This window comes from Anolis carolinensis, chromosome 4 (genome assembly GCF_035594765.1).
Source record: "Anolis carolinensis isolate JA03-04 chromosome 4, rAnoCar3.1.pri, whole genome shotgun sequence".
Classification (NCBI taxonomy): Eukaryota; Metazoa; Chordata; class Lepidosauria; order Squamata; family Dactyloidae; genus Anolis; species Anolis carolinensis.
The window spans coordinates 57945636-57962542 of NC_085844.1; the positions used below are offsets into that span (position 1 = coordinate 57945636).

Here is a 16907-nt window from a genome sequence, read left to right on the forward strand (position 1 = left end):
CTGGGGAAGAGTGTTCTTCTCCTTCATAAAATTATGAAGGTATGAATGAAACGTGGAGGGCACCCGTCCAGGCACCCTCCTGGCAGCTGTAGAGAGGGTGAGAGTCCTTGGAGAACTATGTCTCCCAGCGGGAGAGCGATCCCCCATCCCCAGTTCACAGAAAGGGGCCAGGGATCTCCTAAACCATCCCGCGGGTCGCGGGGAGAGGAAAGTCCGGGCTTAGGCTACAAGAGAGCAGTCCGGCTTGAAAAGAGCAGTCGGTTCCGTTTGACAGTCAGCTGATGAGGTGCCGAGAACTGGACCGATTTCGGTTCCGTTGGTGGTCTTCGAGTCAGGAGCCTTAGAAAGGGTTAGGACTAAAAGAGGAGCGTTCTAGGGGTAATTTTGATAAAGATATGAGCCGATTTGTATCGTCCGCCGTATTAATCTATGGCGGAGAAGCCTCAGCCAGAGTTAAAAGGAGGGACGGGTTAGAGAGAGAGAGAGAGAGGATTTCATGCCAAAGAAGGAGTCAGGGAAAGACACAAAATAACCAGATAGAGAGTGTTACTGCTAAAATAAGTGCTACTTTTATTGGGGGATTTGTTACATAGTTCAGGGAAGGGGAAAGTGAAGAAAAAAAGATCTTTTAATAATAGTCTGCTGCGGTCCCGCTCCGTTCCTTTTGGTGATGGATCTGCGGAACTCTCCACTGCGGGTTCAAATTAATTTGAAAGCCGGGGTCTCGGTCATCAATAGTGTATTATTATTATATAATAATACAGTATATATGCTGTAGTTAATATAATACATGCTGTAGTTAATATAATCTTAAAGCACATTTGCAAAAAAAGAAAGGAAAGAGGAAGATAATACATACAATTATTATTACAGTTTTCTTGTTGCTGAACTCAAAACTGAACACAATAAAATTAGAGTGGCCACATTAACATGAACTGAGATCAAAACCCACCCGGCATTGTTATTTGTCAGGATTGTGATATTTGTTTAATATCTGTTTACTTCAGAATTGGGACTAAGGAAGCATTCCAGATATTTGTTTGCAAGTCCTTTCACCTGTAGCCAAATAGGGACGAGTGAGAATACTGGGAGTGGCAGTCCAGTAACATCTGGAGAGCTACATGATTCCCAGTACCAATCACAGTCTACACCATCAAAGGCTTTGGTACAATGGTCACTAGTTCCCAACATTTGGTCCTCCAGGTATTTTGGATATCAGCTCCCACAATTCCTAACAGCTGGTAAACTGGCTGGGATTTCTCCAAAACACCAGGAGGAGCAAAGATTGGGAACCACTATCATAAAGCACAAGCTAATTTTCTCCTAAAATTCTTTGGTGTGCTTTATTATCTAGCATATATTTCATAAAATCATAGATTCATAGAGTTGGAAGAGACCTAAAGAGAAGGCTAAAGATCTATGGAATCATGGGAGTTGTCGTTTTCTTTAGCAGAGGGAAAACAGCTTGTGAAACTACAGCTCCCATGATTCCATAGCACAGCCATGGCAGTTAAAGTGATGCCAAAATGCATTATTTGTTCAATGTAATAGCATCCTAAAATGGCATCACGGGAGTTGTAGTTTGGTGAGTTCCCCACATTTTGATAGAGAAGGCTAAAGATCTATGGAATCATGGGAGTTGTAGTTTTCTTTGGCAGAAGCAAAAGACTTGGTAAAAACTACAGCTCTAATGATGCCATAGCACAGAGTCATGGCAGTTAAAGTTGTAGGTTTGATTTACAGTATCTGCCCGTTCAACAATAGCTCCATCGTTGATGCTTTGCCATATTACATTGCACTTTATTGACCATTTTAGCTGTGAAACTGCCTCTCCCCATTTTGAAATATTCTGCACTTTGCCCAGATCCGTGTATTAGTCTCCTGTTTTTAACATTTTATGCTGTATGTGGATTTTTATGACTGTTTTATTGATACTGATGTTTTATTGTTGGGATATTTGTTTTATTGTCTTGCTGTTGTTATTATATTGTTGTATCTGGCAAGGCCCCATGTAAGCCGTCTCGAGTCCCTTCGGGGAGATCGGGCGGGGCATAAAGATAAAGTTATTATTTATTATTAAAGTGATGACAGAAATGCATTAATCCTTTAATGTGATGACATCCCAGAATGATTAGGACTGGAAGTAGAGTCTCGCTTATCCAAAGTAAACAGGCCAGCAGAACGTTGGATAAGCAAATATGTTGGATAATAAGGAGAGATTAAGGAAAAGCCTATTAAACATTAAATTAGGTTATGATTTTACCAATTAAGCACCAAAACATCATGTTATACAACAAATTTGACAGAAAAAGTAGTTCAATACACAGTAATGCTATGTAGTAATTACTGTATTTACGAATTTAGCACCAAAATTTCACGATATATTGATAACATTGACTACAAAAATGTGTTGGATAATCCAGAACGTTGGATAAGTGAGACGCTACTGTACTTTGGAATAGTTGTAATTGCGTATAATCTCGGGGTGCAACCGTACAGTGTAGTGGCGATAATGCAGTTAGGCGGGAAATTGCAGCTCCCACGATTGAGTAGCATTAAGAAATGGCAGTTAAAACTGGTGCCCAACTGCGTTAATTTTTCTGTGGAGATGCTGCAACCTGGGCGAAGAGCAGGAAATAAACACAATGAAAGTCCCACGCGTCTCAGCCAGTAGCAGCCCAGTATCGGCAGCAGCACCCGCCTCCCATTCTCTCCTATTGGTTGAGAGAGGGAAAAGGGGCGTGGCGAGGGCGCGAATTCGAAAGTTTGGCTTATTTGGCGGGAGACTTTCCCGGCTGCTTTTGCCCGCCTTTTCTCCTCAGTGTCTCCAATATGCCTGCGGAGAGCAGTGTGGGGTCGAGCCCTGGGCTTCCTCGGGAGGAATCTCTTCCTCCTCATGGGGAACTTCAGTATCTGAACCAGATCCAGCAAATCCTGCGGTTCGGACACAAGAAGGAGGATCGGACCGGAACGGGGACCCTCTCCCTTTTCGGGATGCAAGCGCGGTACAGCCTCCGAGGTGAAGCCCCCCCCCCCTTTGCTTCCTCTTCTGCAGCTTTTCATTCATTCATTCCCCTCTCGTTTTCCGCCTCTTGAGTTTGGAAAAGCTTTACACTTGAGCTGCATTTGCGCTATAGAAAGAATGCAGTCTCATACCGCTTTAACTGCATTGAAAAGCCTTGCAGCTTCAAGGCCTGGCTGTTTCCTACCTGGGGGAAAGCCTTCGTTGGAAGGTGTTAACTTACCCTGATTGTTTCTTGTCTGGAATTTCCCTGTATTTTTTTTTTAGTGTTTTGATTTACTGTCCTGATTTTACAGTTTTAAAAAAAATACTGGTAGCCAGATACTGTTAACCTTCATGGTTTCTTCCATTCTGTTGAAATTGTCCACATCCTTGTGGATTTCAATGGTTTCTCTGTGAAGTCTGACATGGTGGTTGTTAGAGTGGACCAGCGATTTTGCAAACTGCAGAAGGCTGGATGGCCATCTGTCGGGGGTGCTTTGAATGCGATTTCCTGCTTCTTGGCAGGGGGTTGGACTGGATGGCCCATGAGGTCTCTTCCAACTCTACTATTCTATGATTCTATGGATGTTATTCGTGGAAACTCAACAACCTGATCAGGAAAAAGGGTCAACTTCTGCTTTGACAGTGATTTCCTCCACCCCACAGCCATCCCTGTTCACCAAAAGCAAGCTAATGCAATAGCCTTGTTAATATGGGATACAATTTTGTCCCTTTCCCTTCTCCTATAGGCCCCTTCCACACTGCTATATAATCTAGATTATCAAATCAGATAATCCACATTATCTACTTTGAACTGAATTATCTGAGTATACACTGCCATATAATCCAGTTCAAAACAGATAATCTGGGTTTCATATGGCAGTGTAGAAGGAGCTTTAGTGAAGTACTGGAAAAAAGCATTCATGGATCTTGTAACACTGTTGAGACAGACGTCCCATATACACTGCCATATAAAATCCAGATTATCTGCTTTGAGCTGGATTATACGGCTCTGTAGAGTCATATAATGTGGATTATCTGATTTGATAATTTGGATGATATGGCAGTGTAAAAGGTCTGAAAGAAAGAAATTGGTGTCATAAGCTTTTGAAGGCTTCAGTCTACTTCTGTGGAAACAACTTTTTTTTTTTTAGTTTCTGTGAGTTCCGGGCTGTATGGCCACGATCCAGAAGCATTCTCTCCTGACGTTTCACCCACATCTATGGCAGGCATCCTCATAGGTTGTGATTAGCACTGAATGGCCTTGCAGCTTCAAAGTCTGGCTGCTTCTTGCCTGGGGCAGGTGTTAGCTTTTTAATGAAAAAAAGCAAGAGGCCTGTCTCAAGCTCAAATGGTGGGATGAGAGAGCTGTCCTTCTCGGTGGCTGCCTTTTGACTCTGGAACTCCCTGCCCAGGGAAGCCAGATTGGCTCCCTCCCTGCTGTCCTCCTGGTGGCAGGCTAAAACTTTTTATTCAGTCATTTAATTATTCAAGATTTAAAGAATAAGGATTTTAAGATTGTATGGGGCTGCTGTGACTTTATATGCTTTTAATGATGTTTTTACTGTTTTAATACTTGTATATTTAAGTTATATTTCAATCCTTTTAGTTGTGAGCCGCCTTGAGTCTCTGTATGAAGAGAAAAAGCAAAATATAACTAAACGTAGTAATAATATCAATCCTGGGAGTTGTGTATGCAAGTTGAGTATCTCTCTTATCTAAAATGCTTGCGACCATATTTTGAATTTTCTCCTGGATTTTGGAATAACTATTCACATGAGATATTTTGGGCGGTGAGAACTTAATCTAAACCTGAAATTCAATTATGTTTCATATGCACCTTATACACATAGCCTGGGAGTAATTTTATACCGGGTTATATGCATGAAACCAAGTTTGTATACACTGGACTGCCAGAAAGCAAATGTGTCACTATCTCAGCTACTCATGTTGTCAGTTTTGGATTTTAGGGTATTTTGAATTTTACTCTTTTTTTTCAGATAAAGGGTGCTCAACCTGTAATGGACCATAATTAAGTGGTCCAAAGATGTATTAAAGGCATGTTTGGTACTGGGAGGATTTCTGAAAATAGTGGTAATTTTATACAATATTTTAAGATCATTTTGTGCATTAAACTAAGAGCACACAAATACAAGCGTGGTTTGAGCCTCCTTTATTGATACTCCTGAATTGTCCACATGGTTGGTTCAGTCTGAGATGACTGAAGCAAACAAAAGTTATAGAAGGGGAGCACTCATATTTTCAACATGGATTTAATATATCCAAATGAGCTGTTGACAGTACTTAAAAACTATGACTGTTTCCATTCTAATTATGGTTTCATTCCCTCATAATTCTCAGCAAGAATTAATATGCAAGTGTTTTAGCAGAGGACGCAGCAGTTTGCAGCTGAAAATAGGGCTATTTATAGCTCTGCCTATGCAGAGATAATGTTCTAACTCAACTTCTGTTTGTGATTCAACAGATGATTTTCCATTGCTAACAACAAAGAGAGTATTCTGGAAAGGAGTACTTGAAGAACTACTTTGGTTTATCAAGGTAAAGTACATAGTAAATAATATGTGTTCAGGTTTAGCAAGATGTATTGACCCCTTTGTTTTCAAGTTCCTGTCTGCACCAATTTTTGCCTGAAGGCCACATTCTCTCTCTGAAACCATATGTTTTGTGTCTGGAACTCATATAGACCTAAAGGGAGAGGTTAAAGCAAAAGGCAACAAAGGCAGTCATGCTTTCATTCTGTACACAGATATACCATAACACTACACAAACACATTCACATTTTGTCATGAAGACCCAATGGAAAGTCTAATTGCAATGGAAAATGTTTTCCTACTAACTTCATTGTCAGTTTATTTGAGACTAGCTGGAGCATGGAGTGGTGATTTTCTGTGGGATTTCAGTGTATAGCAGTGTTTCTCAAACTGCTCCTTCAGATATTTTGGACTTCAGCTCCCAGAATTCCTAACAGCTGCTAAACTGGCTGGGATTTCTGGGAACTGAAGTCCAAATCACAGTCTGAGAACACACTGGTGTGTACATATAAAATTCCTTTTTCTCTTTATAACTGTTTGCTGTTGGAAACAGGTTGGACAAGGAAGACTCTGAGTCACATGGCAAAGCTCCATGAGGTTCTTGGCCATTGAGTTTCCCAACCTATGATCTAGCTTTCCTTCCAAATACATCTCATTATGTTTCTTTCTGTAATATTATACGATTGCAGGGTCAACAGTAATAACACACTTTGTTAAATTCCAGAAACTTGGTAAATTAAAAAGACCCCCAAGATGAAATTTACGGGAATTTCAAGGAAATATCTTTCACACATTGAGGATTCCAACTGGAGGTGTCAAGAGTCAGACGCCAATAAACAAACAAAACAGAGTTTATTCAGGAGATAGGCCAAAAAGTAAACATAAACACAGAAGATAGCCTTAAACACTTAACTATCAGTGTTTAAAAAGCAGTCCAAACAAAAATATATATCAAAAGTATGTTTTAGCAAGCCAACTGGATTATCCACACAAGTATTAAGATAAAACTAAAAAGATGCTTCAATTCAGCTTCAAAAACAAATTGAGTTGGCTTATAAAAATAGACAAAACAAACAAGGACTTGGAACCTTACAAAAACCTTCCAAGAGCTACAATTAGTAGCTTAAATCCGGAACAAGAAAATAAAGCCAAGGAAAAACAAACTTAGAGCCGGTGCAAAAGGCACTTTGGGTCCAAGCACTTACTGTGGCAGCCAGCCGGCTCTGTGGAATTAAAGGGACAGTTCCCAAAAGAATCTCCAAACTGGTCTGAGAACAAATAAACAAGAACTGCATCAAACTGCTTCAACGATGCCGAAAATGCCAGAAGCTCCAAGGGAAAGGCGAAGAGGCGTCGTCAGGGTGATCCAGGGTCAGGGCAGGAGACAGCAGCAAGGTCAAGAGGGCAAGCCAGTGGTCAAGAGCCGTGAGTAGTCATCCATCAAAGAGCGAAGGCAGAAGCAAGGTTGAGTAACAGTCCAGGGTCCAAAAGGGTGCAGTCATCAAAATCAGGTCCACGAAATGGCACAAAGAGCCAAGGCAATGATGGTAACAGCAGCTAGAAATAGTAATCAGAGTGCAGTCCAGGGAAACCCACACAGTTCCAGCCCTCCGTTGCAGAGCAATCCCAGATAACTTACATCAGAAGCAAAGTCCCAGTCCAGTCTTCTTGAACGAACAGAAATCCCAATGGCGCTTCAGCAACACCTTGCCACACGCAAAGTGAAGTGACCAAACATTCCCAATTTATTCCCCTTCCTCTTGGGTGTCCAAACACTCACACCCAAACAACAGGTGTCCCAGATCTTACTCAGAATCAGAACTCCACACAGCTAGAGCTCGTGGATCAGGAGTGCCTAATTGCTCATCGGAGTTCCAATCATCCTGCCCATACTCAACCCCATGCACACTTAAAGAACCATCCTCCCTTCTCCAAGCATCCCAAGTGGGATCTGCTCCTGAAGATACCCCAGGTTCAGTAGTATCCATAGGCCCCAATTCCCCAGACATCTCCGGTGGCTGTGCCCATTCAGTGCCCACTTCCCCAGCCACCACCTGTTCACCAGCATCCATTTCTTCCCCAAACTCCCCGTCTGAATCTTCCTCAGAAGATTCCCCATTGAGCTCTCTAATCCGTTTCCTGCGCAACTCCTCCAATGAGCCCTCCTCGCGAGGGTTTTTCCTTCCTCTTCTAATCCCACCACCATCATCCATAATCCCCGAAGGCGCAGTCACAACAGGAGGATACGGCTTCTAAACTGATCTCATATCCTAGGAAATGAAGTATTAAGTAGGAAGCTGCCTCATACCGTGTTAGATCTAGTTTGTCTCGTCTAGCTTTCAGACAGTATTTCCCCCCTCTTTATGTCTGGATGTGGCCATGCAAAGAATGCAACATATCACTGAGCCACAACCTGCTTCTTTGCTGCAAGATGTTTGAATTGAGACTAAGGGTGCATCTAACACTGTTGAATTCATGCAGTTTGACTGTCAAAGGCTCAATGCTATGGAATTGTGGGAGTTGTAGTTTTACAAGGCCTTCTCTGCAAAATTATATTATGGCCTCATCAAACTACAACTCCTAGGATTCCAAAGCACTGAGCCATGATAAATAAAGTAGTGTCAAACTGCATAACATCTACAGTGTGGGCACATCCTTGGAGGAGCCAAAAGTCTATCTGTTTCACAGCTCTGTTATATATAGGAAACCCATAAGTAGGACATGAGTGTAGCAACAGTCTGGGAAGCTTTGCTTTGTCCAGATGTCATTGCTTACCATGAATCAGGTAAAATAATCTATGAAGTGATTGTAACACGATTGGAACGGCTCTTGGATTATGATTTTGGATCTTGTGCTGTTTTAACAGTTTATTTTAATATACTGATATGCGATTATATTTACTGATTTTAATGTATGGTGTATATTATATTTGTATGTTTATATTTATTGTGGCATGAATTATTATCAATCTGGAAGCCACTTTGAGTCCCCTTCAGGGTTGGGATAGAGTGGGGTAAAAATACAGTAAATACATAAATAAATAAAATTTTAAGAGTTGCGAGATGGGTTTATTTATAGACCGGTCATTTTTAAACCCTGGTCCTTCAGATGTTTTGCACATTACTTTCTAGAAGCACAAGCCATCCTGACAAATTGTAAAAAATTCTAGGAGTTGAAATCTAAAAAATCTGGAGGGCCAACAATTGAGGGCAGCTGATAACCATTATTTAAGAGGGTTTTAGCCCCATATTTAATCATTAGTTTATGCTAAATCCAGGTTTCCTGATGGGGAAAATATGGAATGGAAATATCTTGTACAGTTCTAAGACATTCAAGAAGCATCTCATGCTTTTTTGGTCAGAATAAAACATTTTGATGAATTCTCTACTACATAATTGTTCCCTTTCTTGCTCCACACAGGGTTCTACGAATGCAAAAGAGCTTTCTACCAAAGGGGTTAAAATCTGGGAAGCCAATGGCTCTCGCCAGTTCTTAGACCAGCAAGGATTCCTTTCTAGAGAGGAAGGAGACTTGGGCCCAGTTTATGGTTTCCAGTGGAGACATTTTGGAGCTGAATATAAAGATATGAATACAGGTAAGGATCAAGTCAAACTTGTCTTCTCATACATTCATAGGTATCTTCAAAATTGAGATCAGAATTCAACATATAACCAAAAATCAAGTGTTCTGGAATATTGAAGGTGTATTTGTAAAATAGTACCCTAATGTCTTTATATAAAACAGAATGCATGAAAGATCTGTGATGTGTATGTGATGGGTCATCCTCAGGCGCATGAACATTACTTGTTGCAGTTATTAAAGAAGTCTAAACAAATACATTTATATCCATGGTCCCTTGCATCCTTTTTATGCATTTAAACCTTCTCTTTGTTTTTCTTTAGTAGACATTTCTAAAATAAATTATTCACACTTTTTTAAGGAGACCTGTTGAATGGGATGGTACCAGGGCAAGTGGCATGATCTGCCTCCTAAGAAACTTGTCTTTATTATAAATCAACACCATTTTAAATCCTTTGTGGGTTTTTCCTCTCAGATTATACTGGGCAAGGAGTAGATCAGCTGCAGCAGGTTATTGATACTATCAGAAACAATCCAGATGACAGAAGAATTATCATGTGTGCATGGAACCCTAAAGGTATGGGACTTATGCAAAATTACTGTACATTCCATTTGTCTATACTAATCAAGTTGTCTGAGATCATGCTACTGATTTTTAACAAGCATATACAGTAGAGTCTCACTTATCCAACACTCGCTTATCCAACATTCTGGATTATCCAATGCATTTTTGTAGTCAATGTTTTCAATATATCGTGATATTTTGGTGATAAATTCATAAATACAGTAATTACTACATAGCATTACTGCGTATTGAACTACTTTTTCTGCCAAATTTGTTGTCTAACATGATGTATTGGTGCTTCATTTGTAAAATCATAACCTAATTTGATGTTTAATAGGCTTTTCCTTAATGCCTCCTTATTATCCAACATATTCGCTTATCCAACATTCTGCCGGCCCGTTTATGTTGGATAAGTGAGACTCTACTGTATATATATAATTTACTTCATATTGGCTTTATATATCTCCTGGTCTAGATAGAGCACAATATCCTTCTGAGATGCCTCGTAGAAATGGGGCTTGGAGGCACTGTCCTACAGTGGCTTTGGTCCTTCCTGGAGGGCCGTTCTCAGAAGGGGTTGCTGGGAGACACCTGCATGGTCCCACAGCTGTTGTCCTGTGGGGTCCTGCAGGGCTCAGTACTGTCACCCATGTTGTTTAACATCTACATGAAGCTGCTGGGGGAGATCATCCGAAGTTTTGAAGTTCATTGCCACCTGTACGCAGATGTTGTTCAACTCTAAGTAGTCCAATGGGCAGCAGACAGATTGCTCACCGGAGCGGCATACAGGGAGCATACAACCCCCCTGTTGCGTCAGCTCCACTGGCTATCAATTTGCTACCAAACACAATTCAAAGTGCTGGCTTTAGCCTATAAAGCCCTAAACGGTTCTGATTCAACTTACCTGTCTGAATGTATCTCTCCCTATGAGCTGATTAGAGCATTAAGATCTACCTGGGAGGCCTCGGTCCCAACCCCTTTGCAAGTGCGACTAATGGGGACGAGACTGTGGAATACTTTCTCCAATGATAGTAGATTGGCCCCCTCCCTCCTGGTTTTCAGGAAAAAAGTAAAGACATGAATTTGAAACCAGGCGTTTGGGAAGTATAAAATCATAGAATAGTAGTTGGAAGAGACCTCATGGGCCATCTAGTCCAACCCCCCGCTAAGAAGCAGGAAATCGCATTCAAAGCACCCCCGACAGATGGCCATCCAGCCTCTGCTTAAAAGCTTCCAAAGAAGGAGCCTCCACCACAGTGGAGTAGTAGTGCAATATGGATTCAGCATGATGTAACAGCACAGCTGACAGCTTTAGGATTAGGTCTCATGTTTTAACAGTTTTAATTGTATTGTATTCATATGTTTTATTGTTTTATTTGCAATGTAATTGTGTTGTATTGTACAGGATATTTGCTTTGTTTATGCGGTATTGAATACTGCCATACTGTAAGCCACTCTTGAGTCCACTTCGTGATGAGATAGAGCGGGATAGAAATATTGTAAATAAATAAATACATTTAAGAGAAAAAAAGATTACATACTCATAACTTAATGGGGATTCAAATCACAGTCTCTAGGATTATAATGCAATGTTCAAACCAATATGCCATATTGATGTAGTTAGCATATTAGGACTGTGGGCTTAAAAACAATAAATGAGATAAAAATGAATACTGATGAAGTCCTATTATTTTTAACCATGACTTTTCCTTTTTAGATATCTCTGCAATGGCATTACCCCCTTGCCATGCTCTCTGCCAGTTCTATGTTGTAAATGGTGAACTCTCTTGCCAGTTGTATCAGCGTTCTGGAGATATGGGATTAGGAGTACCCTTCAACATTGCCAGCTACTCACTGCTAACTTCAATGATTGCTCATGTTACAGGCTTGAAGGTATTGTAGCTTTTTACATTTCTTGGAAAAATTAGGAAAGAAATAAACATTTATTAAGGCCATAACAAATACTGGGCTGTATACCGAAACAGCTGCATCGAGATGGGTTTGTAGATCCTTGGGGAGGACAAGATTGCTCTGTGGAATGTAAGGCAGAATCACCTTTTGGATGCAGACTAGAAATTTGCTGGAGGAAAACTTTCAATTTTTAAAGACTAAGTAGAATTGCATTGTATTTTTTTCTATTTCTTGAGCCTGCAGATGACCTTATTCCTGTTTGGTATCATAATTATAAATTTTAGCCAGACAGGTATTGATCAGTAAAGTCATGAATCATAGATTATATATAGCTTCCGGAAATGGCAAAAGATTATTCCATGTATTTTATTATTCATTTGTATTATGTCTTTTCTCCAAGGGTGTACATGGTTGTCCCTTTGAGACTATGTGTATATATGTCCTGAAAAATAGTGCAAATCTGACAAATAACCCCGTTATAAAGTATAGCTAAGTATGAAAATTCACACCATATCATTCATACAACAAAGCTACCTCTGTCCCTATACATTTATTTTATCCTATACAGTGTTTCCTCACTACTTCGTGGTTCACTTTTCGCGGATTCGCTGTTTTGCGGTTTTTCAATAAACTAAAAGACTATTATAAATCATAAAAAAATTACAGTTTACAGACTAAGGAAGGGAGGAAGGAGAATGTAAAGGGAGAGAAAAGGAGCCCAAGAGGCAATGGGAAGAGAAGGGGGCGATTTATCAACAATCGATTGGTTGATAAAGACTTAAAATAGTGTATAACTACTAAAATAATGTATAAATATTAAAATAAATATAGTGTCTCTACTTCACGGATTTTCACTTATGGCGGGTGGTCCTGGAGTGTAACCCCAGCGATAAAAGAGGGAATACTGTAAATAGTATCTTTTTAAAATTCCTATTGTAAGTTATCTTATACCTTATACCTCTTTCTGTCAACTTTGACAGTCTTTGATGTTGTAGTTACTGCTCTATAAACACGTGCAACTTTATAAATACTAAGGTCAAAGCACATTCCACTGAAAGCAAAGATCCTTCCTTAGAACATATACTCTGTTCTTTAGGATCTTTAAATTGCACTCCTGTGCACTTGACGTTTTTATTTTAACAATGACTTTTATATCACATTCTATGTTTAACTTTTGTGTATGTTTTAATATAATATGTTTTAATATGGTTGCATTTTAACTATGTTTTAATTAGTGATTTTATAGATGTATTAAACTATGTTGTGCCCCACCTTGAGCTGAAAGGAGAGGCAGATTAATAATTATAATTGTTGTTATTTCCAGTACTGCTCTCTGCTGATTCACTCTGCTTTTCTTAGGAAAAACATATACTCTTCCTACCTCAGCCAGCAATAGTGAAATATACATGCCAGCAGAAAGTGTCACACTTGGTTGGCAGATTATACATATTCATATGTATTTCTTGGTTAGGGTTTAAAATATTATTAATAGAATTAAATAAAACATAAGTACCTATCCACCATAGGCACACACAGGTTTACATGAGTATGAGAAATGGCTTGGAGAGAAATTTCTATTTAAGAAGCAGGGACTTATCATCATGCATGTTTTTGTTGTCTTGTCTGTTCCAGCATTAAGTCTATATTCCTTTTTTAAAAATTGCAGCCTGGTGAGTTCATACACACACTTGGAGATGCTCATATATACCTAAACCACATTGAACCTCTAAAAATCCAGGTATGTATTTAGGCTGTTTATTCACATTTTCCTAACATTCAGTTTCCATAACTGCAAGCAAAGTACTTAACATGACTCGAGTTAAGGCTGTATTCTTACTTATCTTTTATAGCATTGAATATACCCTTCACTTAGTGAGCTGCAGTTGTACCAGTGTATTGGAAATATGAAATTGGGATTAAACAGGCCCACTTGGCATCATTCCCCCCCCCTTTTTTTCCCCCCAAAATTTATAAATGCCAATTTACTGCAGAAGGCTTAAGGTTATTGTCACTCAGTAGGACAAAAAGCTGTTTCCCCCTTCTTGGATTCTGTAAAAATAGGTTCCCAACTTTTGAGCCTCTGGGTGTTTTGGACTTCAGCTCCCACAATCCTAACAGCTGGTAAGCTGGCTGGGATTTCTGGGAGTTGAAGTCCAAAACACCTGGAGGCCCAAAGGTTGAGAACCACTGGTTTAACCCATTGCGCTACTGGGATCTCCATTACTATAGTTGCTATTTCTACAAGAAACCAGAAGCCAGCTAAATCATTGTTTGATTTTACCCTTGTGTCAAGCTCTTACATTTGTAGATACATTAATGTAACTAATTGCATGATGTTAAAATCCAAACCAAATGTGGCTTTATTCTAACTATATACATAAATGTCTGTGCACTTTGTGGTTGTGGGCCTTCCAGTCATCTATGATTCATGGCAAACACGTTATCAGCTTTTCTTGGCCAGACTTGTTCAGAGGGAGTTGCATTGTCTGAGGTTGAAAGAAAGTGATTTGTCCAAAGTGAGTGATATAATAATCTGTGATCATTTCCATAACTGAGTTCTATTTCTATTGAATATTTATTTTAATTTCAGCTTCAGAGGCAACCAAGACCTTTTCCAAAACTCAAAATCCTTCGCAAAGTTGAAAACATCAACGACTTCAAAGCAGATGATTTTGAGATAGAAGGTTATAATCCTCATCCAACTATAAAAATGGAAATGGCAGTCTAATGGAGTTATTTCAGCATTGTTAACTGTTACTTGCTGTTATATTCAGTTTGTAATGTTAAATATCATTACTAATATAAATTCTAAGTCAAGATGTGTTTTTTAAATAAATGTTGCTTGTATATGATGCTTACATATGGAGGATAGGTTGTACAGCTATTTGTATAAAGTTTCTCAGTTTGTAATGTTCAATAAAAGAAGTGTATTACTATATTACAGATGTGTGATCTCATATTTTGTACAATGGAAGTGTATTATCAAACCCGTGATTTTGGAAAACATGGCAATTAACTTCAGGGAAAAAAATGCTGTTGACTCCAATGGAAAACTTCTCGAGTCATTAGTTATGAGTGAAAAAAGTGGAATAACTATGCATTAAGAGGTGAAGGCATGTGAACTGGGTGTAGATGTGGCTTGGATCCTCTCTCTCTGCTAGAGATTACCTGGAAAGTTTTTGTACAACTTCAGTGATTCTTAAGGGTCCCAACTGTGCCCTAAAATGATGTGGAAGGAACCGCGTAACCTGGAGCAGTGGTTTCCAACCTTTTTTTGACCGTGCCCTAAGCATCTCTAAAATCCTGATGCCTCCTCCCCTATGACATACAGTAGAGTCTCACTTATCCAACACTCGCTTATCCAACGTTCTGGATTATCCAACGCATTTTGTAGTCAATGTTTTCAATACATCGTGATATTTTGGTGCTAAATTTGTAAATACAGTAATTACTACATAGCATTACTGTTTATTGAACTACTTTTTCTGTCAAATGTGTTGTATAACATGATGTTTTGGTGCTTTGTAAAATCATAACCTAAATTGATGTTTAATAGGCTTTTCCTTAGTCTCTCCTTATTATCCAACATATTCGCTTATCCAACGTTCAGCCGGCCCGTTTACATTGGATAAGCGAGACTACTGTATAATTCTTATTACTCAAAAAGTGATCTTAAAACTCTAAATACTAATGGTAAGTATATTTAAAGTATTAGAGAAACTGTTATCACAAATCCGTTATAGTGAATGCTACCATTCACCAACTTCACTAAAAATTATGTTCCCAGGGCATTTTGAATCTTTTTTGTTAGCAATTTGATGTTGTGTTTGGTGTTCGTTGTGAAGAGACAAAGGCAGTGAAGCTTGGTCCAAAACTTCAACTTGTGGGTTTTCTGACATTAGGGTCAACATCATTTGTTGACGGTTAATCATGTGCCAATGCATGTTCTTTCTGTACTCATTATTGAAAAGGTTCTTTTCCCTAAAATACTGCCAAGTATTTTATGTAGACAGCAAAATATCAGGAAAAATTCACAGGAATGGAAGATGCAAGATTTCTATACTCGAACCTGATGAATACATTTTCCTAATGAAAACACTTCATAATTGATAAAGTAATGAAATAAAACTATCATGGAATAGATGAAATAGAACTATCAGAAGTAATATTCGAGGCACAATTGATTTGAGCACTCTGCATTGAATTCAGGATAACTTCAGTGTCCCAACTTCATAGCGTGTATTTGGTAAGAATATGCAAGAATGTTCTGTCACCTGACATTAATTGTTTTGCAGCTGATCATTTTTGATTTATACAGAAATACTGACATACCTACGAAAGTAATGATTGTGCTTTGGATTTTTACAGATTTATTTATCCTACCCCGCATTATCCCAGCCATCTCCCTGACACTTGTCTATGCACTTTATCAAAAACCCTTGGACTTATGTATTTCTTGCGCTCGACCCTTTTATCCATAGTGGTGATGTTGATATTATTGCCTTAACTTACTTGGTCATTCTATGTTTTATTATATGGTATGTTTTCAACTGATTGTTTTACTTGATTGTTCTACTATTGTTTTTAGTTATTGATATGTGTTTTAATTTGTTATTCTTTGTTTCTGTATTGGGCTCCGCCCCATGTTAGCCGCCCTGAGTCCCTCTGGGGAGATGTTGGCAGGATAGAAAAATTTATTATTATTATTATTATTATTATTATTATTATTATTATTATTAGGTCTTATTTTCAGGGAAACAGGGTAGCTATCACAGTCAATGACCAAGTACTACTAGGATTTGTGGTACTACCTGCAATGCAAGATACTTTAGAATCACACACACACACACACAAATCTTTATGCTAAGTACTGAGTAGGACCTTATTTTAAAATGATCCTTAAGGTCTGTAAACTGCTGTACCAAAAATAACAGCCATCACCAAGTTTCTTCCCTTTGCAGCAATAAGGAAAGGAAAACTTTTCATTATTTCTTCTAGCCAACTTGCCTCTCCATCTCCTGCTGCCTTGTATTGTCTTGGCAATTCTTGTTCTGTGTCTGGAGGACCAATATCAAACCTTATTTAAAAAACATCCACTATTTAATTTATTTTATAGTGAAGTGACCTAATCTTTACCATTTTGTCTGGATCGCTACACATCACCACCAAAAACACTCAGTTACACTAGCATATCTAGTCACACTTTATATAAAACTTCTAAACTCAGCAGATACATTCACAAGTATAGTGTGTAATGGAATAGCTCCAGGAAAGAAGATTCATTCATCCCTTAAAC

At 38.9% G+C, this 16907-nt stretch overlaps 1 protein-coding gene across 1 annotated transcript; it reads left to right on the forward strand.

Moving 5' to 3' along the window:
• The first annotated feature begins 2767 nt into the window (after positions 1 to 2767).
• Positions 2768 to 14549, forward strand: tyms (thymidylate synthetase). Its single transcript, XM_003219656.4, has 7 exons — positions 2768 to 3019; positions 5490 to 5563; positions 8977 to 9151; positions 9611 to 9712; positions 11418 to 11593; positions 13278 to 13349; positions 14202 to 14549. Exons 1-7 carry the CDS (start codon positions 2833 to 2835, stop codon positions 14337 to 14339), a joined length of 924 nt encoding a protein of 307 aa, XP_003219704.1. The 5' UTR covers positions 2768 to 2832; the 3' UTR covers positions 14340 to 14549.
• Positions 14550 to 16907: the final 2358 nt, after the last annotated feature.